The sequence below is a fragment of the Ptychodera flava genome, chromosome 15 (assembly GCF_041260155.1).
Source record: "Ptychodera flava strain L36383 chromosome 15, AS_Pfla_20210202, whole genome shotgun sequence".
In the NCBI taxonomy this organism is placed as follows: Eukaryota; Metazoa; Hemichordata; class Enteropneusta; family Ptychoderidae; genus Ptychodera; species Ptychodera flava.
In genome coordinates, this window is record NC_091942.1 from 8,242,309 (window position 1) to 8,264,845 (window position 22,537).

Below are 22,537 nucleotides of genomic sequence, written 5' to 3' on the forward strand. Positions count from 1 at the left end.
ATTTCGGGAAGCGATACACAAATAACTGATAAATAAGTAAATAAGTAGATTAAATAAGTAAGAGTAAGAGAGAGAAAACTCATTTGCGATTCACAGAAACGTCCGGCGTTTTCGAACGCCATATAAACTACAAACGATAAGTCTGGATAATCCCTGCGAAATCACATTCTCTCCTCCAAAAACGTCGATCATTCGGTTTTGAGGTGCACAAGTAAGCTTGATTAAATATGTTTATTTTGTAGATAATTAATCATACTTTTTATTACAATCATTATTTGCTTTTGACTTACAAACGATTGATCTGAACGTCGTTTAAACTGCCCGCACTTATCAGTTTTCACTGTCGGGGGTCTAATAAAATTCAACCCAAGAACTCTTTCATAACTGATAACATCAGCTTGTCTAGACCACAGACAAATAGAGAAATAGACTATCAACGGGTATTGTTCAAGGCGTGAAGCGGTTACGTAACCCATCCATGTTCGCCTCGCCTCAGGTAGCTCTCGCCTCTCTTTTCCGAAGAGTGCCGACCATGCATCCTTCGGTAATTTTCGGATTTTCGCCAATTGTTAGGCGAAAGTATGTTCGGCAAAGTTTGTGTTGTTGTTGTCGCGTGGAGCTGAACGGAATTGGCGTACTGGCGAAAACGGTAGTGTTTTGAGCTTCAGGAAAGCGAGTTTTACCATTTTAAAAATTCCTCACATATTTTTATGAATATATAATGAGTGTGTTTGAACCAAATTTGAAAGTCTTTTATCGATACTGTCTGGTTTTACTCAATGGTTTACGGTCAGTCATACCGTCTTTTACACGTTCGTCAAGGAAGAACATGTTAATGAAACTGCTGGCATGTTATGTTTTGATTGGCGTGAAGCAGTGTTTCTGCACTGAGAGCTCACAAAGCAACTGCAGTTGCTACGCGACAGTCAGCACGATGCCATCTCGTCATATTTTTCGCATAATCTCGTGCAATTATCAACCACAAACAAAGTCTCCAAAAAGTTTAACACCGTTGAAGCTCATTTTAATATGAAAAGGCCATAGTCCGAGACGACCGAGACGACCATGGAACAAAAGGCATGCCGCGTTGCTAGTCTGTTTTTCTCTTTGTATGTGTCTAGACGTTTGCTGTCAAAACAATCAACAGGAACACAGTTAGTTGACGCTACATGCAAATTTGGTTGGAAACAAGAAACAAACAACAGCTGTAGTTTTTCATGTACTTTCTCTTTTCAAAGTAACTTGTGCAATGTAAGTATTCAAGTCCGATTACCATAGTTGATTGGCGTGTAATTTGTCATGATTCTCACTTTTATTCCGCACTTTTTGCTTACAAAAATTAAACCTGTCTCCAACCACATTTGCGTGTAGCGTCAACTAATTTATTTCCTGTTCACTGTTTTACGGACACATTTTCTTCTCTATCCAACTATCCTACTCTACATACAGACACGATGCCTTTAACACCGCACTGACTTCGTAAGTCGCGGTAAATGATAAGTACAAATTGTACTCTACAGACAGACACGATGCCTTTAGCACCACTGACTTCGTAAGTCGTGCTAAATGATAAGTACAAATTATATTCTACAGACAGACACGATGCCTTTAGCACCACTGACTTCGTACGTCGTGCTAAATGATAAGTACAAATTGTACTCTACAGACAGACACGATGCCTTTAGCACCACTGACTTCGTAAGTCGTGCTAAATGATAAGTACAAATTATACTCTACAGACAGACACGATGCCTTTAGCACCACTGACTTCGTACGTCGTGCTAAATGATAAGTACAAATTGTACTCTACAGACAGACACGATGCCTTTAGCACCACTGACTTCGTAAGTCGTGCTAAAAGTTAAGTAAATATTGTCATCCAATTTTGTACAGGTCAATGGAGCCCGCTGAAAGAACACCCAAAATGACGATCATGAGAGAGTATAAAAATTGGGAATTCCCGACTCTTTGACAAACAGTGAAAAGCTGAGCACGGTGACCTACGGAAAAAAAATATAAAAAGTACAAGACGTATATTACCTAACTGCTTCCTATAAAAGTTTTACGAAATTGACAATACTGGAAGGTAGAAATATTCCATCAAATAAAACTTTTAGTTTCTGAAATTTTGTTTTGTAAAATGACAAGTTAGGCAAAAATAAAGAAAATTCCAGTTATTCACACACTTTTTTATTTAAATTTGAACCTTTACTGTTCAAAATTTTACTTTGGTGTTCAATCGTACGATGAAAATGTGAACATTTTATTCATCAGTCCGGGTCATTTCCAAAATTGGCGAGGCTAAACCACAATATTATTTCCATTATTAGCCAAATCACCGATCGGATTACGTCATCGATAAGACTTCTGTCTCTGCAGGTTTGCTAGCATTGTATTAATCACTTTCAGCCATTTTCGGCCCTCATGTAGGCCGTAAACCCCAAAACTTTGCACTTCTTTCATTATCAATATGATCCTGTGTTCTGCAAGCACAATCAATAAGACTATTAATCAAAGCAGCAGCCAAGATATTTACGTTTCATTTAGATCACCCCTTTCCTAATTTCCTTCATCTCTCTCTGGCGTAGAATGTTTGATAGCTGCCATCTCCAATTTTTTCTGAACTATCTGTGTATTCTGAACTATCTGTGTAGATACGCAATGTATATTTCGCAAGACTTTAGGCAAGGCATGAAAGCAATATGTGGGGTTCGGTTGTCTGAGATGAGACTAACAATGCGTGTTGACAGAGTGGCTACACAACTGTCCAAGATTATGAAAGAATACGGTTAATTGTTTATTTCACAAACGATATCCGTATTCCTATGACATGTGTAATGCCAAGTGTTTTGGCAAAATCCCTCTGTCACAACTCCACTTTCACAATATTTTTGACACGGATCTACGATGATAAGCTCAAAAATTATGTGAATGGTGCAGCACAGGAGTTTATTACGAGATGGAGTTGAACACACTATGGCCTTCGTAAACATGGAAGCATTTTGAAGTTGCCAGGAGATACTCGCTGGAGCTGCTGATGTCAAAGTTTTACTGAAGGCGCGCTGGCAGCTGATTGGCTAATGATAGGAAACAAATATTTTGGTATTAGAGCCGTCAATTTTGGAAATGACCCGGACTGGTCATTGTAACGAACTTGAATTTAATTATTTTTTTCATTCATTGATTTTAACTGATTTTTGTAAAACAATTGTGACTTTTCATCGTATGTATGTAGAAAATCCAGCATGATGACCAAATCTGATATCTTTGACATGTGATTATTATAATATACAAAATCCAAAAATCTCTCATGCAATATTATAGCACTAATTACATTTTTCTAATCATATAATCAAACAATATTAAAGCAATAAATTACCTTCAATCTCTTGATTTTCATATTTTTGTGTTGAAGTTTTCAGTATTTATTAGCCTATCAACACAATCTACAAACATAATGTACACTTATATAGCTGTCAGTTGCACATCATATACATCGAAATGTCAATATACCATAAGACTGCTGCATATTCGTACTTACGCTGTATGAACACTTTTAAGCATTTCGACACTATTAAAAAATAACTACAAAAATGATGTTGATACACAATAAAATATTGAACAAACTCAAGTTTAACATACCTACTGGTCATTCATATTCTTGTTGCACTGTATGTATAATGTATTCATTGTAAAATGACAAATACTATAATAATTGCCAAATAATTTTCAGTCTGAACTCTAATTCAATTAATACCAAAAGTGTTGTTTAAATATACAAGCTTAGTAAGCAAACTGAATATTTTATCTTTCAGCATGTTGAAAGGAGAAAGCAAGAAGCTTTACTCGATACATTGCAGGGAGATACTGAAAACAATTATCAAAAGTTTCAGCTTAAATTCTGCCCAGTTACAAAGCCTACTTGTCGTTTTCTTTATGAAAATTCAATTGCGTTCATACATTTTTAGATATATAAGAAAAAAGTAAGGAATGCGAAAAACAGTTGTAGATTTTTTTAATTATAACTTACATAATAACAGTTTGGTGGCATTAACCATTTATTCATTTTTCATTGAATTACCTGCCAAACTATGGAATCTGATAAAGTGAAAAGTAACAGGGAACCAAAATATTTCAGGTTCCCTTATACCAGTTGCAGCCAACGAACAATGCACTTTTAAAGGGGTCATTATTATAAGGTAAATTGTGCAGGACCAGTAATTTTAACTGGCTGATTTTAAGCCTAGAGTATAATTATCTCGCTATTCATAGTTTGCCCTCCAACTGAAATATTCTCGACATACCCTCCCGCACTCAAACTTCATTTTTACCCACTCCCAACTTATGTTTGCCCGTTTCCCCTCCCCATTGTGAATTTGAAGCTCCCCTGCCCTGTGGAGAAAAGAAATTGTCGATTTCTCTTGCGCTGGAAATAAATCCCTTTAAAATTTTTCCATTCCCCTCTAGACATGAACCTCCCCTGCCTTGTCATTAAAAAAACTCGATTTTTCCCATAAATAGGTTCAACTTCCTCTGTCCGCATTTTACAAGTAACTTCCCCTCTCCTCGTTTTACCGAATCCCGGTGCCCAAGCTAATCTACCGATATCTGACCTGCCCGACAAAACTCAAAATCTGCTCCCTGCAACTAAAAATATGTCCCTCGCCCATGCAAAATTAAAATTTCGCCTGCCCTCCAAAATTGCCCCCGAAATAGCCTTTTCGATGACTAGTTCCCATGGCTGCACTTGTTATACGTACAGCAAACTTTCAAGTCCCCCCTACTACCTCCATAATTTTCACCCTCCCCCTTGAATTTCTCCACCCGCCTTTAACAGTTTTTGTGAATGCAACATCATCTCATATCATTCTGTTTACATGCAACAAATCCCTAATAAGAATCAGACACAGATGAAATGTAAGTGGACTCATAAGAAAAAAGCTAAGGGAAGCGAGTCAGTTCCTCGTCCAATATGCTAATCTATAGAATTCCTGTCGAATGCCTCCAGTTTGGTGCTTTTCGGTGAATAATTAATAGACTATTTCATAATCAGAGTTTTCTGTAAATCTGTCACGTTCCATACTGGTTCCATGAAGCAGCTCACCGCCTTCGCATACAAGATTACTTTCGCCTCGGGAAATTTCGTCTCGTGGCGGACTTTTATCAGTGGCCTGGTCAGAACCTTCACTGGTGATATTTGTTTTGAAGCCGTGATTCCCAGCCTGGATAACATTTTGGTCCAGACGCTGTTCTTCTCCTTCATAAGCTGTACGCTCAACAAATCTGCTTGCATACTGCTGTTGAAGAGCGCCCCTACTGTATTCTCCGTCTCCCGGTTGGTTTGTAAATTTCTTTGATGTGGGGGTCTTTATGGATTGGTATTCACTCTTGGGTACCTTTTCAAGTTGGGTGTAGGCAGATTCTCCAGCGCTGTGATTCTCGGCCTGGATACCAATGTGGTCTAGACACGCTTCTTTTCCTTTGTAATTTACACTCCCAACGAATTCGCCTACAGACTGCTGTTGAAGAGCGCTCTCACTGTGTTCTCTGTCTCCCTGTTGGTTTGTAAATTTCTTTGATGTGGTGTCGTTAGGGGTTGGTATTCACTCTTGGGTACCTTTTCAAGTTGGGTGTAGGCAGATTCTCCAGTGTTGTGATTCTCGGCCTGGATAGCATTGTGGTCCAGACACGGTTCTTCTCCTTCGTAATTTACACTCTCTCCGGTTACAGACTGCTGTTGAAGAGCGACCTCACTGTGTTCTCTGTCTCCCGGTTCGTTTGAAGTTTTGTTTGACGTGGTAATATTTATGGGTTGGTTTTCACTCTTGGGTACTTTTTCAAGTTCAGTGTAGGCAGATTCTCCTGTGTCTGACTCGAAAGTATGAAAGAACGGTTCTCCAGAGGCACGGCTGTTATTGTTATTGCTTGGCGACACCTGTGCTGGCCCCTCGACAGAAGGTAGAGTTGTATCGTGAGCTATATCCTGAAGTGTCATTGCAGAGTTCATCGCCGATTTTTTCAATCTAGGAATGAAATCAGAGTGATAGGAGTTCAGCGTGAATCGTGATATTTCAACAGCTTATGTGCTGGTCAATCATTTTGAACAAATATGTTATGTTTAAGGTGCATCTCTAGGTCTGTTCTCTGGTGATAATAAATAACACTATAATGTAAACTATTTATAGCACTTGTAGTTACTGAGTCACATGAATGTAAGTCATGAGTCATTTTGATTCCACACTTGTCAATTTTGTCTGTTGATTTCTCTGAAGATTTTTTAATATTACTTTATGATTATTGTAAGTATTTTGTATATTGCAATATGGTTGCAAAAGTGGACCCATTTAAACGCTTTTTGCAAACTTGCTGGCACTTCCATTGATAATGATCTGAGCAAATATTTCAATTTATACGGTGTATTGGTTCTAGAGAGGACGATTTTTCAATATTTAACTGAATTCAAAGTCATGCGACTGCTTGCAACCTTATTTCCAAATTTTAGTAAACCAAGTGGAAGTATTTTATGCAAGAAATTTGAAATAGATTGCCCTCTAATTTTGAGAATATGCCATTTTTTTTGAATTATCTTAAAGATGAAGAATAACTGCCAAGGTCATGTGAGCAATTAAAGTCCAAGTGTACTATGCTGTAGTACTCTCTAGACCTCCAAACATGGGGTAAAGTTTCGTAATGATACGAGCAGTAGTATGTAAGATTATGACAACAAAAAATTACGGCGAAGAAGAATTAAGTAGAAGAAGTATAGAAGAAGAAGGATATTCAAACGAAGTAAATTGGGATCTACGCCAAGTAGGCTTTAGGGCCTAGCAAACGCATAAAGGAACAGATAAATGGAACACATACGATGTAAAAGGGTACTAATCGTGACCATGAAAATCTATAAAATGCGCCAAGATGTCCTTGGTTATCGCTAATTTTGATAAAGACGTCACACTCTATGAGACCAATAATACACGCATGTACCACTCTTTTTTTGAGAAGTTGACCACCCTGCTGCATGTGTCTCTTCGTTCGAAGGACTTTTTCTATTAATGTAAATCTCACAAAGATATTTAACGTATAACTATTATTCTTGAATCGTAGATTTTGAATGGCTAACAGGTTCTATTTAGCTACTATCAGGTTTGGTGCTCTCTTAAATAGTTCTGTTGAAATCATATCTTGTCATTTATTATACATAAATTATGTAATAAAATAGTTATACATGGACGAGATTTGTAAGAGTAGCATTATTAAAAATGTCCTTTGAACTAAGAAACATAATCAGCTGTGTGATCGGCTTTTCGAAAAAAAGGAGTTTTGGTTTCCCGATTTGTATTTAATACTCACCCTCTTTTCCTGATGAGAATAAATAAAATGACGAATAAGACCAGAAGCACAATCACTGCTATTACAGCTCCAATTATAGCTCCTTATCGTGAAATAATAAAGGAAAACGTTTCACTACATTCACAATCATTAATTATGTCTCGACTCTTTGGCGTAAGCTTCCATAATCAGTGCAATTAATCATTTCACAGTCCATCAAATCGTGTCGTGATGTAGCCTACTCTCGCCAGTTCATCATTACTATTGCCTCCTCAACGTAAGTTCTCCCACGCCCTGGCCCCCTCTTTATGCCAGCTTGTTTTTTCTTTTTTTGCAAATTATTCGCTTTGTCTGCTTTTGTGACAGTGTGTGTCCATCTGTCTATCCCTACTCGACTTACAGCTTCAACTGTAACTGTATTCTTAAAATCTGAAGGAGTAGAGCAACAGAGCATGTGAGTGGTAGTGGAACATGAATGGAGATAACTGAACGAAGCCGCCTGCTACCAACAACACCATAAATTGGAAAGACTTTGTTTTCTTTGAAAACTAAATTGCAATGAATTTCAAATAATTTAAGAAAGCATACACCTAGGGGACAGATATTTGGCCTGTCAAACGTTTACAATACTTTTTCGGTCTAACAATAGCGGGGGTTTTTTTAAATAGTAAATAGTTTGAACCGTCATAGTAAAATCAAAATTTTATTTTTGTCCCTTAGAGTTAACACCGTCCCCAAGGGATTTTGAATTTGAAGTGTCGGGTAATTTGTTTCTCTAGCACCCAATTTTTACGGCGACCCCTGAATTTTATTCATAGTTTCTAGAGGGAATTGTTTGAAATCTTCTCTAAGAAAGTTTGAAAAAAGTTTGAACACTTTCAATTTCGAGGCACGTACTACCTAAGTATGCAATGTGCGCAAATGTGTTTTGATTATATCTTCGATTTTTCGCTTTGGTTTCGTGTTTCAACAAATCACAGGACTCGCTGTGAAATTCTTGTCTGTTTTAATGCCTCTCATACAGTCAATGCTAGTATTGATACCGTAGGTATGGCTGCCTACCTGTCTGGTTTCTTTTGTCTTCTAGCTTTTCCATGACCGAGTACAGTGGTTGAAATCTCCCGTCCTGAATGAGGTGAAGTCTGAGCATCGTATGTAGCACAGAGCTACTTGAACGTGATGTCATGTCTAGACTTGGTGCTGTAAACTGGAGGGCCTCATTGACGTTCCATCTTTAGGTAATGGGTCAGTTTTCGTTTCTTCGGTCTGGCTCTCACACTCCAGACCTACCATAGATATTATGTGTAAAGCGTCAGAAAGATAAGATCAAACATGCAAAACTTGCAAGTATGACATTCCATCTATACAGTGAAGCCTCCGAGACAAATTAATCTATATAATGGAGCCTCCGAAAATAACAAGTGTGACCGTCAATCACTTACTTTAACAAGTTTATTATAATCGACGAAATGGCGCAATAAGGGACTGGACAGGAAATTATGGGGGGGGGGGGCCAGTGTTTTTCAAAATAACTCTGCACATAAAATAGTGGGCACACAAACAGACAAACATACATACAAACCCTCCTTTGTACACACATTCATACACACAAACATATATTAATACATAAAAACAATACATACATAATGTATTTCCGTTATTAATATCTATATCGCTTATTATTAGCTTTTATGATGCATACATACATACATAAAAAAGATTCAAAGGTCCGTCACTTTCACTTATCTGAAAAAAGGGGAGTGGATTCCTTGCATTTTGCCAGATAACTATGATGGGAAAACATACATGTTGTGGGCGTCCATTATACTGTTGTCATCTGGTGTAGAAGCAGTGGGTCAAAGGTCAGGGACTGAGGACTTCGGCTTTCAAAGACTTGGCAGGTTCTAGACCTGGTGTATTTTTGTTCCAGAAATCGAGAACATTTTCTCATTCTGTTCCCTGAGGCATGTTGAAATGCTAGTGTTGCAAAATAGGTTTTCAGTGAGTTCTCTAAGATTCAGTTACCAGCATTTGACATCATAACCATATAGACTGAGTTTACAAGTGGAACACAGGGCATTTCAACATGACATTGGGGTACTCCTCAAAACCTGTAAATGAGTCATCATTTGCAGATATTCACTGCACTAGAAACCAAATGATAACGTGAACCGATTACTCTCCTTGTTCCGACATGTATACTTACGGATTTGGCAGATGGTTCCAGAGTAACAAGATGGACAGGAACATGTGTACTCAAAGCATGACGTCGTACTCCGCGAGCAGACACCACCTTCTGACATGGGTCTGGTGAGCATGAATTGATTTCTGGGAAGTAAAGCAACAACTAAGAGACAAACTAGATTTAAGGTTGTAAAAGAAAATTTTAAAGTTTTGCTTAAAGTGGCACTCCATTTGGTAACATTTTCAAAACACATTTTTTAGTGCCAACGGTCGATATTTGACGTGGCGACTGCGCGCGGATCGCGAGATATCGATAAAACATGTCTTCAAAAAAGTAAAAGTTTGAATTCCGGTGGCCCACCTAAATTTAGCTTCCGAACATCGAACGTTCGGCACTGGGGCCATTGTCAACTAAGCTATGGAGTACAAGTCTACACTGACGCTGCTGTACGCCACAGTACCACTTGCCTCGGTGATCGGTCATGCCCCGTGGGAGAAAGCTGAGTCTTACTGACTTGGTGATAGAACGAAAAACAATTTTTGCTGATTCTACCAGAATTCGCATAGGTGACTAGCCCAGTTACGTGCGGTTGATACATAGCGGCCACCGCGTGGTATGCATAGACGCATACCACGCGCGCGGCGAACCACACGTACTGCGTGGCAGACGACAAAATGTAGCCATCGGGACGGCTAATATTAACACGTAAAAACTTATGTTTATGTGGTATTGGTTAAAATATAATACAACTGATTTAGAATAATGACAACAACAAATCTATGAAGAAGTTTTCAAAAACTGACCTGTGGTAAAGGCATAATGCTGTATATAAAGTCTTCGCAGTGGGAGGTAAAATTGCGTCGTTCGAACTTATTATGGACTCCCTAGAATATCGTCAATCAGCACAACAACAAACCTTCGGTGGATTTCGCGTCATAATCAGAAACGATCGTAAAACTTCGGGATGTGAAAAATACGCTCGGGAAATGACATGTTTTTATCGATATCTCGCGATCCGCGCGCAGTCGCCACGTCAAATATTGACCGTTGACATTAAAAAAATGTGTTTTAAAAATGTTACCAAATGGGAGTGCCTCTTTAACCACAGCAAGGAAATTTGACACTGTCCCATTTTTTATAATTGAGAATAAAACTCTGGGGTCGCCATGCAGCGCTTGGGATACAACACGAATTACCTCAAATTTACTGTTATTTACAGTTCAAAATGACCACAATATATTATGTGTTACCTGTATAGTTATAGTTTTTTAAATTTTGATTTTTACAAAAACAAGTGGTAAACACTTCATCAGCTACTCCATAGGCTTCACAATTAGTCCACAAAGGCAGCAGTAACAGAAAGTATTGTACAATCTGAATCCCCAAAACTGGCCAAAAAGTCTATTCACAATTTAAAAGAAGAGCTGACATGACAGAAAGTTCTACAACAAGCAAATTGTTGAAATTGAAGAGATTGTATCTTCTTTGTAATTGACACGTATCAGGCTACATATAAAAACTCTAGTGACCTTAATAAGACGATGTAAAACAGTATTCAAGTTTTCATCAATTGTTAATAATATTTACTTCAAAATTAATTTTATAGAACAGAACATCAGAAGCAAACGTCTACAGAACAGGGAAGAAAAAAAATTACCAAATTGTTTGCAAAGCAAATGGATTTGCCCAGTCCGTGCAATCATTTGAGAAGTGGTACTTCGTGATATATGAATACTTTCAGCCATTACATGGCCTCTGTTTTGTCTATGACATGATGTCATCAGTTTGAGGCCATACCACTCTATCTTGTATGTTTGTGTCTGTTTGTTAGCACCGATTTCACCTGTCATTGATAGCAGGGAAGTCCCTGAAGAATTCAAGATTTTTCCCCTCAATCCAAATTTTGTCTTTACCTTGTTCACAGTTGAAACCTTGAAACAGTCAATGCAGGTACACTGGTAGGCAGTACAGGAACCCTGGATTGAAGAACACAGACCGCCATTTTGACACGGGTTCTGGTCACAAACATCAACCGCTGAAAAATCAAAAGTCAACACATAGCCAGCAAAAGTCAAATATCAGCATGTTAAGCTATCTTATACATGGATTCAATCATATGGAATTGAAATAAAGTAATAACTTCTTTTGTTCGGTTTTTATCTTTCCTTTTTTAAGACTAGAAATAAAATTAGGTGTCCTATGTAAATTTTGTAATGAACGAGAAAGTACCTCAAATATATCAAGATTTGGAAATAATTTGATAAAAAAATAAACTTTGATTTAACACCAAAACAGACCAACAGTTTTATTATCAAATGGTTTTGCAGGAGCCTCACAAGCTGGGGACCATATAAAAGTATACAATTTTGAGAGTATGAAGTTCTCTACTGAAGTTACATGTACATGATATGGAACATGTAATGTATATCGCAGAGACTATGATCAGGAAGACTGCTACATTTTTCACAAATTGAAAGTGGGACCATACTTAACCTAATAGCCCCTTGTGTATGAATTAATCTTTGTTGAAAATCAATAAGATGGTGATGCTGGATACCAACTTTACAAGAGACCAAACTGGGAATAAGGAATACAATATTCCAATCACTGAATATTAGTTCAATGCTGGCAAGTACATAATATTCTAAGTCATTCAATCGACAGAAACAAAAAAACAGAGTGGTCTTTGACTTACGGATTTGACAGAGTTGACCAGTCCAGCAGCTGCTGGGACATGTGCATGTATATTCTGTGCATGAGCCTGGCACTGGAGAACAGAAGCCGCCATTTTGACATGGGAAAGAGTTGCATGGGTCGACCACTGAAATTCAAAGAAATAAACATGAAACACACTTCATTAATTATGACGGTATAACATCTGTAGATCGAGTGAAAATAATCTCTTCAGCAGAAATGATCAAACTAATACAAGATATGTTTCTTGGTCGGATGAAAACAGGTTTAAAAAATAAAAGTGGTATACACGTGACATGACCAGGATATATACCGGTACACACACTTGAACTATGAGATACGATATGTTGGGCTTCTTTTCTCATGTCATGAAAACATTTTTCCATCCAAATGTTAAATTTTGTTGCAATAAAGCAACCCTTGATAGATTACACTTAGAGAGACATGTTTGCTCCTTGACCGATAATCATCTTTGACATAATAAAATATGCAAATAAAACTAAATACACCTATAATTTTGGATAAATTATTGTTCAATGGAAAAGTTTACTATAAACCGTCTGATCAGTGGTGAATTTTGCGGCATGGAGCACAATTTGGATTAGTGTCAAAATTTTAAGGTGGAAGACATTAATTTTTTAGAGATTTTTATCCATAAATATCTCCATGAGTTGAAGTTACGTCCAGTACGGAATAGGATGTCCAAACAAAGAGGAGACTGTAATAAGAAGACTCACACTGAAGACAGTTATCTCCTTCATAGCAGTCAGGGCAGATGCATCTCTGTGTCTGGCATCCCGTCTCAATGCATGTACCGCCATTGGCACACGGATTTGGTGAACAAGGATTAAGCACTGCAGAAACAGTCAAGATAGAAAATTGTTTTTCTAGATATCGATGACAGGGAGAAACACTTGTCTGACATTTCTTTTCTGTACATTAAAAGATGGATGACTTTGAAGATGACGATGGAAAGGAAAGTCGTTTGAACATAGAATCTTGGCAGTTGTGCTAGAGTTATTAATCCTCTCGGGTAAAACAAATTGTTATCAATTGTGATTGTGGACCTGTTCAGAGGGAATTTAGTCCGTAGGCTGGAGGGGCCCACCGTGCACCCCAACACATCTCTATTGTATGGGTTTTTCGTTCTTTAGGATCTGCTGAACAAGAAAAAAGATGTTAACATTGGGTATTTTTAGATGCACTACCTTTCTGGGCTGGTTTTTGATTTGTATGTACCGCGATAATGGCGAAAAATGGGTAGGGGTTACTATGTCCACCAATAGATTGAGGAAACCAGCATGAAATAACACAAACCTTACAGTTATGGAAAGATCAGACACTGCTCTTCATGAGAGACACCACATTTAGCAAAATTAATTTTTGTATATAGAATAGGACAACTTTAAAATAAAAAATTTTGACAATTTTGAAATTTTTCACCCCAAATGCCATATAACAATTGTGATTTACTTTTTATGAAGCAAAATTTTGACAGCTTGTTATGTTAAGATTATTTATTCCTACATGATAAACGAGAAAATAAGTGTTAACATTATATATATAATAGTACACTTCTTTTCTGGGGTCAAATTTGAATTGCGTGTATAGTTTTTTAAAGCTTAGATACTGGTCTTTCTATGATGTATAAGTTTTAGTTTTAAAATTATGACGTCATAGAATTGGATGACTTCAAATCAATTTTCTCTGATGATTCAGTAGTTTTAACCGAAGAAAATATGATAACTATGGTTTCCTTAAAATGAAGCAAAGCAAACAGATTTATGGTTTTTATTTATTACAAATTGCGGTGTGCTGAAGAAGAAAAATTTCAAAATTAGGTATTTACCATGCAGTATTGTCTCCTGTCACTAAACTTGCAAATTTTCTATACGGGTATATCGTGAATTTAGCAATAACCCCCGCTGCACGAGGGTATACACGAGATTTTGATACAATGCTCGACATATAGCACGAGCCGATAGGCGAGTTCTATATGGAGCGGGTTGTACCAAATAAGTACAAGAGTTCAAATAAGAAGAAAAAGTAAATTTTTTTTGCGTAAATTAACATAAGAACAATAGCCCTGGTATAAGCTTACTAAAATAGATTTGTCTCATTCTGTACCGTATTAGTAATTACGTCGACCGTTGCGTCACGACATTAAGAAATGGTACAGTGAGGTTACAGGAGCTATTTTTGATGGATAATTTGGACTTTCATTGTACTAGAAAATAAGGAGTTTTTAAATAATCCAGACGCGGGATGACTGCAACTGTTGAACAGTTGTGCAAAGTGTGGTGCCCGATCGCAATGCAGCGATCGAGAGCTGGACGCTGAAACCACCGCGCCGGTTGCATTTGATGTCAACTTTCATCGCAGTCGCCAGAAGTCACCCAATTGTTATTTTGAACTTCTTGGTCTACATCGTTAGAACACCCTGATCTGTTACAGCCCAAACTTTGGTTGGGAAAGAATATCTGACATACTGTTACTGTGAGGAAGTGTCAATTTATTTGCGTATCAACGAATACTAGCTTCACTTCAAAGAGCGGTAGGATATATCGCGTCTCAACTCCCGCTGAATCCAGAATAGTGCAAGGCGCGCTATTGCCGTTTTACATCACACCCATATTTGCAGCTTCACAAATGTCTTTCACCATCAATTCCAACTTATTTCAACCAAGAGGTGAGTTACAGCCTCATACTTTATCTGTGTATCGAAATTCGGATTTCGGTCAAAGCGGACTATTTCGGTTTTTCTCGAGGGCCTATGGTTTACATGGGTACGTTCAAATGCACCGACTGGGCAACTTTTGAAAATGCTGGTTTAGAAATTAGAGGCCCGTTTTACTACTGCTATCAGTGCTAAAACAGTATTTTAGCATCGGATGAATGAGCTCTCGTCCAATCAGAATGGCGCATGGTAGCATGATATAATATAATGAGCATTCTACTGGTATGTGATGAACTAATGCACAGCTCTAAAAAGAAGACTTAAAAATGCGTCCAAGTAGTCATATTGTCATTTTCTCCTTACAGTAATATAGACTGTGGATGACTGTCTATTTTTATAAATATACTATTTTAATATTTTTCTGTGAAATGTTTTTGATAAGACGATGCTTGGAAAATTTTATATGCTCCCTTGTCTTATATTAGTGATACAGCAAGCATCAATATATTAGACCATGGGCTAGAGGGGGACTACGTTAACCTTTCCCCTCCCCAGTATAACACATATGTTATTTTTCAGAAGCCTTGGGGTCCCTAGAGTACGAAATAGAATTTTAACAGAAAAAATAGAGGGACTTAATAGCTGTTGCGGTCATGCTTTGAAGGGTACCGCAAAATCATGATTTTGCGATCCATATGCATTTTTGTCAGCTGAGCTTACCTTTTAACATTAACTGGCTTTGTTGTATTATGAGAAAGGCAATTTATTCGCCTTAAAATGATATATTGTAATATGCAATATCTTCTGTAGTTTTCATAAAAAAGAAGCAAAACTTAACCCATACCCCAAAGTTTATATCGCAAATTACTGTCAAAACTAATCTCAATTTCTACCAATTATTTACCTAGACATCATAAGAAGGGCAATGCTTTGTATTAAATTTGGATTTTTTGCTACTGGAACATGCTAGAAAAATGAAATAAACTTTCAGCAGAAAAAAATGGTTTGCTGTAGCTATAATGGCATATTTTTAAGGGTACTGCAAAATCGCAGTACTCGCATACGGTTTTGGTAAACCTATCTTCTTGTAAGTCGTTGCTTAGCTTATTTTTAACATAACCTGGCTAGGGGGTATCATTAGAACGGTAATTTATTTTTCTTAAATAGGCGTGTTGTTGTATGCGATATCTTTTAAAGTGTTAATGAAAAAGGATCAAACCTTGCTTTATTTTAAGGAAACCATAATTATTATATTTTCTTTCGGTTAAAAATTGCTGAATTACTCGAAAAAAAATCGATTTAAATTTATCCAATTCTATGACGTCATATTTTTTAAACTAAAACTTATATATTATAGAAAGTCCAGTATCTAAGCTTTCAAAAACTCTAAGGTATATGGCAATTCTAGCCAATTTACTTTATCAAGGAAAGAATGTTGTACCCCTAACCCCTAGCTTTTGCGTACACCATACGAGATATAAGCAATTCAAAATTGACCCAAGAAAAGTAGTGTAGTGTTAAATATATAATGTTAGTACTTATTGTCTTGTTTATTATGTAGAAACTCCAAGCATTGTGTACACGTGCAAAGTGGCACAGTGTACTGACCCGGCGCTGCCTGACAGAAACCGACGTTCCCATTAGGGTTAGGCTGACATGGATTAACAGTTGTAGGGAAACAAAATCAGTTTGAAATCGAGCAACAGACTATCAGGAATCAGCCCTGCTGGAAGAAAATGTAGGAGAAGTCAAGTTCAAACTCACTTCACACATCAGACGAATAGTCAACTTTGTATTTTAATTTACCAGTTTACAGAAAATAAGGAAGCTTTTCACTTCTTAGAGAGCGTTCAGTTATTATGGCCTTGAGGGGGTGGGCGGCAAATTCTTCCTGTGCATCAGTCAAAATAGGTGAATCCCCTACCCATTGCTCAAAAAAATTGGTGAGCCCCCTTTTAAGATGACAAAAATTTCATGACCCCCCACATTGCTTAAATAAATCTGCACACACAAACATCTCGGGGGCGAGAACCCCAAAAAAGATTGTCAGCTTTTTTCAAATGATCCCCTATACAACTCACAAGGTGTTAATGTTCAGTTTCCCCTTCTGGCTTGCTATAATTTTTAAATTACCCCTCAAAGGGATTGGACAGAAATTACAGTTGATCGCAATATTTTTGCGCAAGCGCGAATTCCTGCACCAAACTTGATGATACTTGCATCAAATATTGATCTGATATATATCTAATTATACTTAGAAGCATTTGGCAGTGTCAAGTTAACGATTAGCTCATTTGCATATTTTATGAAGTTTTGTAATTAGTCATATAACTCCAATATAACTTCACCAAATGTGATGAAATCTGCTGCAGATACTGATCCGACTGATATCTAACTGTAGTGTAAAGCATTCAGTAGTGTGAAATTAATTAGGGGTTCATTTGCATATTTAATGAACTTTTGTAATTAGTGATATTACTCCAAAATTAAAGCATTAAATTTGATGAAACTTGCTACAGATGTTGATCTGATAAATATCCAATTGTACTGAGAAGCATTGAGCAGTGTCAAGTTAATAATTAGCTCATTTGCATATTTCATGAAGTTTTATAATTAGTCACATAAGTCCGAAATAACTGCATCAAACGTCATGAAAACTGCAGCATGTACTGATCCGACAGATATCTAACTGTGGTGTAAAGTAGTTAGTAGTGTAAAGTTAATTAAGGGTTCATTTGCATATTTAATAAACTTTGTAATTAGGTATATAACTCTGAAATTACGGCACCAAATTTTGTGAAACGTGCTACAGAAATTGATTTGATAAATATTTAATTGTGCTATGAATCATTGTACAGTGACAAGTTAATTTAGGGTTTTTGCATATTTAATGACTTTGTAATTAGCTACATTATCTCTAAAATTACAGCACTAAATTAAATAAAACGTGCTACAAATGTTGATCTGATGGATATGTAATTGTCCCATGAAGCATTGAGCAGTGTCAAGTTAATTAACAGCTCATTTGCATATTAAATAAATTGAATTTGTGATTAAACTCTGAGAGTACTGTGCGAAGTTAAAAAAACCAGCTATATAGTGATAACATATATCTTGTTGTTCTGTGAAGGGTACTACTATTAATGAACCTGTTGTAAAACACATGAGCATATTCAGTTCATATCTGGTTTATGATCGAGAATAAAACTCTGGGGTCGCCATGCAGCGCTTGGGATACAACACGAATTACTATTTACAGTTCAAAATGACCACAATATATTATATGTTACCTGTAGGTAGTTAGAATTTTGTTTAAATTTTGATTTTTATAAAAACAAGGTGGTAAACACTTCATCAGCTACTCTTTAGGCTTCACAATTAGTCCACAAAGGCAGCAGTAACAAAAGGATTGTAAAATCTGAGTCCCAAAAACTGTCCAAAAAGTATAGTCGTAATTTAAAAGAAGACAGAGCTGACATAACAGAAAGTTCTACAACAAGCAAAATTGTTGAAATTGAAGAGATTGTATCTTCTTTGTAATTGACACGTAGTGACCTTAATAAGACGATGTCAAACAGTATTCAAGTTTTCATCAATTGTTTAACAATGTTTTACTTCAAAATTAATTTTATAGAACAGAACATCAGAAAGCAAACTTCTACAGAACAGGAAAGAAAAAAAATTACCAAATTGCTTGCAAAAGCAAACGGATTTGCCGAGTCTGTGCTATCATTTGAGAAGTGGTAGTCCGTGATATATATGAATAATTTCAGCCATTACATGGCCTCTGTTTTGTCTATGACATGATGTCATCAGTTTGAGGCCATACCACTCTATCTTGTATGTTTGTGTCTGTTTGTTAGCACCGATTTCACCTGTCATTGATAGCAGGGAAAGTCCCTGAAGAATTCAAGATTTTCCCCTCAATCCAAATTTTGTCTTTACCTTGTTCACAGTTGAAACCTTGGAAACAGTCAATGCAGGTACACTGGTAGGCAGTACAGGAATCCTGGATTGAAGAACACTGACCACCATTTTGACACGGGTTCTGGTCACAAACATCAACCGCTAAAAATCAAAAGTCAACACATAGCCAGCAAAAGTCAAATATCAGCATGTTAAGCTATCTTATACATGGATTTATATGGAATTTATGGAATTTGAAATAAAGCAATAACTTATTTTGTTCGGGGGACATTTTTATCTTTCCTATTTAAGACTAAAAATAATTAACACCAAAACAGACCAACAGTTTTATTATCAAATGGTTTTGCAGGAGTCCTCACAAGCTAGGGACCAGATAAAAGTATACAATTGAGAGAGTATGAAATTGTCTTCTGAAGTTACATGTACATGATATGGAACATGTAATGTATATCGCAGAGACTATGATCAGGAAGATTGCTACATTTTTCACAAATTGAAAGTGGGACCAAACTTAACCCAATAGCCCTTGTGTATGAATTAATCTTTTTTGAAAATCAATAAGATGGTGATGCTGGATACCAACTTTACAAGAGACCAAACTGAGAATAAGGAATACAATATTCCAATCACTGAATATCAGTTCAGTGTTGGCAAGTACATAATACTCTAAGTCATTCAATCGACAAAAACAAAAAAAACCAGAGTGATCTTTGACTTACGGATTTGACAGAGTGTGACCAGTCCAGCAGCTGCTGGGACATGTGCATGTATATTCTGTGCATGAGCCTGGCACTGGAGAACAGAAGCCGCCATTTTGACATGGAATTGAGTTGCATGGGTCGACCACTGAAATTCAAAGAAATAAACATGAAACACACTTCATTAATTATGACTGTACAACATCTGTAGATCGAGTGAAAATAATCTCTTCAGCAGAAATGATCAAACTAATACAAGATATGTTTGTTGGTGGGATGAAAACAAGTTAAAAAAATAAAAGTGGCATACACGTGACATATACCGGTACACACACTTGAACTATGAGATACGATATGTTGGGCATTTTTGTCATATCATGGAACATTTTCCCATCCAAATGTTAAATTTTGTTTCAAAAAAATCAACCCTTGATAGATTACACTTAGAGAGACATGATCGCGCCTTGACCGATAATCATCTTTGACATAATAAAATATGCAAATAAAACTAAATACACCTATAATTTTGGATAAATTATTGTTCAATGGAAAAGTTTACTATAAACCGTCTGATCAGTGGTGAATTTTGCGGCATGGAGCACAATTTGGATTAGTGTCAAAATTTAAGGTGGAAGACATTAATTTTTTAGAGATTTTTATCCATAAATATCTCCATGAGTTGAAGTTACGTCCAGTACGGAATAGGATGTCCAAACAAAGAGGAGACTGTAATAAGAAGACTCACACTGAAGACAGTTATCTCCTTCATAGCAGTCAGGGCAGATGCATCTCTGTGTCTGGCATCCCGTCTCAATGCATGTACCGCCATTGGCACACGGATTTGGTGAACAAGGATTAAGCACTGCAGAAACAGTCAAGATAGAAAATTGTTTTTCTAGATATCGATGACAGGGAGAAACACTTGTCTGACATTTCTTTTCTGTACATTAAAAGATGGATGACTTTGAAGATGACGATGGAAAGGAAAGTCGTTTTGAACATAGAATCTTGGCAGTTGTGCTAGAGTTATTAATCCTCTCGGGTAAAACAAATTGTTATCAATTGTGATTGTGGACCTGTTCAGAGGGAATTTAGTCCGTAGGCTGGAGGGGCCCACCGTGCACCCCAACACATCTCTATTGTATGGGTTTTTCGTTCTTTAGGATCTGCTGAACAAGAAAAAAGATGTTAACATTGGGTATTTTTAGATGCACTACCTTTCTGGGCTGGTTTTTGATTTGTATGTACCGCGATAATGGCGAAAAATGGGTAGGGGTTACTATGTCCACCAATAGATTGAGGAAACCAGCATGAAATAACACAAACCTTACAGTTATGGAAAGATCAGACACTGCTCTTCATGAGAGACACCACATTTAGCAAAATTAATTTTTGTATATAGAATAGGACAACTTTAAAATAAAAAAATTTTGACAATTTTGAAATTTTTCACCCCAAATGCCATATAACAATTGTGATTTACTTTTTATGAAGCAAAATTTTGACAGCTTGTTATGTTAAGATTATTTATTCCTACATGATAAACGAGAAAATAAGTGTTAACATTATATATATAATAGTACACTTCTTTTCTGGGGTCAAATTTGAATTGCGTGTATAGTTTTTTAAAGCTTAGATACTGGTCTTTCTATGATGTATAAGTTTTAGTTTTAAAATTATGACGTCATAGAATTGGATGACTTCAAATCAATTTTCTCTGATGATTCAGTAGTTTTAACCGGAAGAAAATATGATAACTATGGTTTCCTTAAAATGAAGCAAAGCAAACAGATTTATGGTTTTTATTTACAAATTGCGGTGTGCTGAAGAAGAAAAATTTCAAAATTAGGTATTTACCATGCAGTATTGTCTCCTGTCACTAAACTTGCAAATTTTCTATACGGGTATATCGTGAATTTAGCAATAACCCCCGCTGCACGAGGTATACACGAGATTTTGATACAATGCTCGACATATAGCACGAGCCGATAGGCGAGTTCTATATGGAGCGGGTTGTACCAAATAAGTACAAGAGTTCAAATAAGAAGAAAAAGTAAATTTTTTTTGCGTAAATTAACATAAGAACAATAGCCCTGGTATAAGCTTACTAAAATAGATTTGTCTCATTCTGTACCGTATTAGTAATTACGTCGACCGTTGCGTCACGACATTAAGAATGGTACAGTGAGGTTACAGGAGCTATTTTTGATGGATAATTTGGACTTTCATTGTACTAGAAAATAAGAGTTTTTAAATAATCCAGACGCGGGATGACTGCAACTGTTGAACAGTTGTGCAAAGTGTGGTGCCCGATCGCAATGCAGCGATCGAGAGCTGGACGCTGAAACCACCGCGCCGGTTGCATTTGATGTCAACTTTCATCGCAGTCGCCAGAAGTCACCCAATTGTTATTTTGAACTTCTTGGTCTACATCGTTAGAACACCCTGATCTGTTACAGCCCAAACTTTGGTTGGGAAAGAATATCTGACATACTGTTACTGTGAGGAAGTGTCAATTTATTTGCGTATCAACGAATACTAGCTTCACTTCAAAGAGCGGTAGGATATATCGCGTCTCAACTCCCGCTGAATCCAGAATAGTGCAAGGCGCGCTATTGCCGTTTTACATCACACCCATATTTGCAGCTTCACAAATGTCTTTCACCATCAATTCCAACTTATTTCAACCAAGAGGTGAGTTACAGCCTCATACTTTATCTGTGTATCGAAATTCGGATTTCGGTCAAAGCGGACTATTTCGGTTTTTCTCGAGGGCCTATGGTTTACATGGGTACGTTCAAATGCACCGACTGGGCAACTTTTGAAAATGCTGGTTTAGAAATTAGAGGCCCGTTTTACTACTGCTATCAGTGCTAAAACAGTATTTTAGCATCGGATGAATGAGCTCTCGTCCAATCAGAATGGCGCATGGTAGCATGATATAATATAATGAGCATTCTACTGGTATGTGATGAACTAATGCACAGCTCTAAAAAGAAGACTTAAAAATGCGTCCAAGTAGTCATA

General features: G+C 36.9%; 2 protein-coding genes and 1 long non-coding RNA gene across 3 annotated transcripts in view; all 3 read right to left on the reverse strand.

Annotated features, from left to right (window-relative positions):
* Window positions 1-226: 226 nt before the first annotated feature.
* On the reverse strand, window positions 227-7,457 carry LOC139151086 (uncharacterized). The gene is made up of 2 exons (XR_011556341.1): window positions 7,351-7,457; window positions 227-6,023 (listed from the first exon to the last, which is right to left on the reverse strand). It is a non-coding gene; the product is annotated as an uncharacterized lncRNA (long non-coding RNA).
* Window positions 7,458-11,208: 3,751 nt separating this feature from the next.
* On the reverse strand, window positions 11,209-18,972 carry LOC139151084 (uncharacterized). The gene is made up of 4 exons (XM_070723623.1): window positions 18,831-18,972; window positions 12,946-13,062; window positions 12,210-12,335; window positions 11,209-11,549 (listed from the first exon to the last, which is right to left on the reverse strand). The coding sequence occupies exons 1-4, from the start codon at window positions 18,945-18,947 to the stop codon at window positions 11,433-11,435; spliced, it is 477 nt and encodes a 158-aa protein (XP_070579724.1). The 5' UTR covers window positions 18,948-18,972; the 3' UTR covers window positions 11,209-11,432.
* A 515-nt stretch (window positions 18,973-19,487) lies between these two features.
* The window catches only part of LOC139152230 (fibropellin-3-like), a 47,363-nt gene continuing 44,313 nt past the window's right edge, over window positions 19,488-22,537 (reverse strand). The window contains exons 11-12 of the mRNA XM_070725370.1: window positions 20,256-20,372; window positions 19,488-19,658 (exon numbers count right to left, since the gene is read on the reverse strand). Coding sequence (XP_070581471.1) covers window positions 19,488-19,658; window positions 20,256-20,372 — 288 coding nt within the window. The remainder of the gene's footprint in view (window positions 19,659-20,255; window positions 20,373-22,537) is intronic.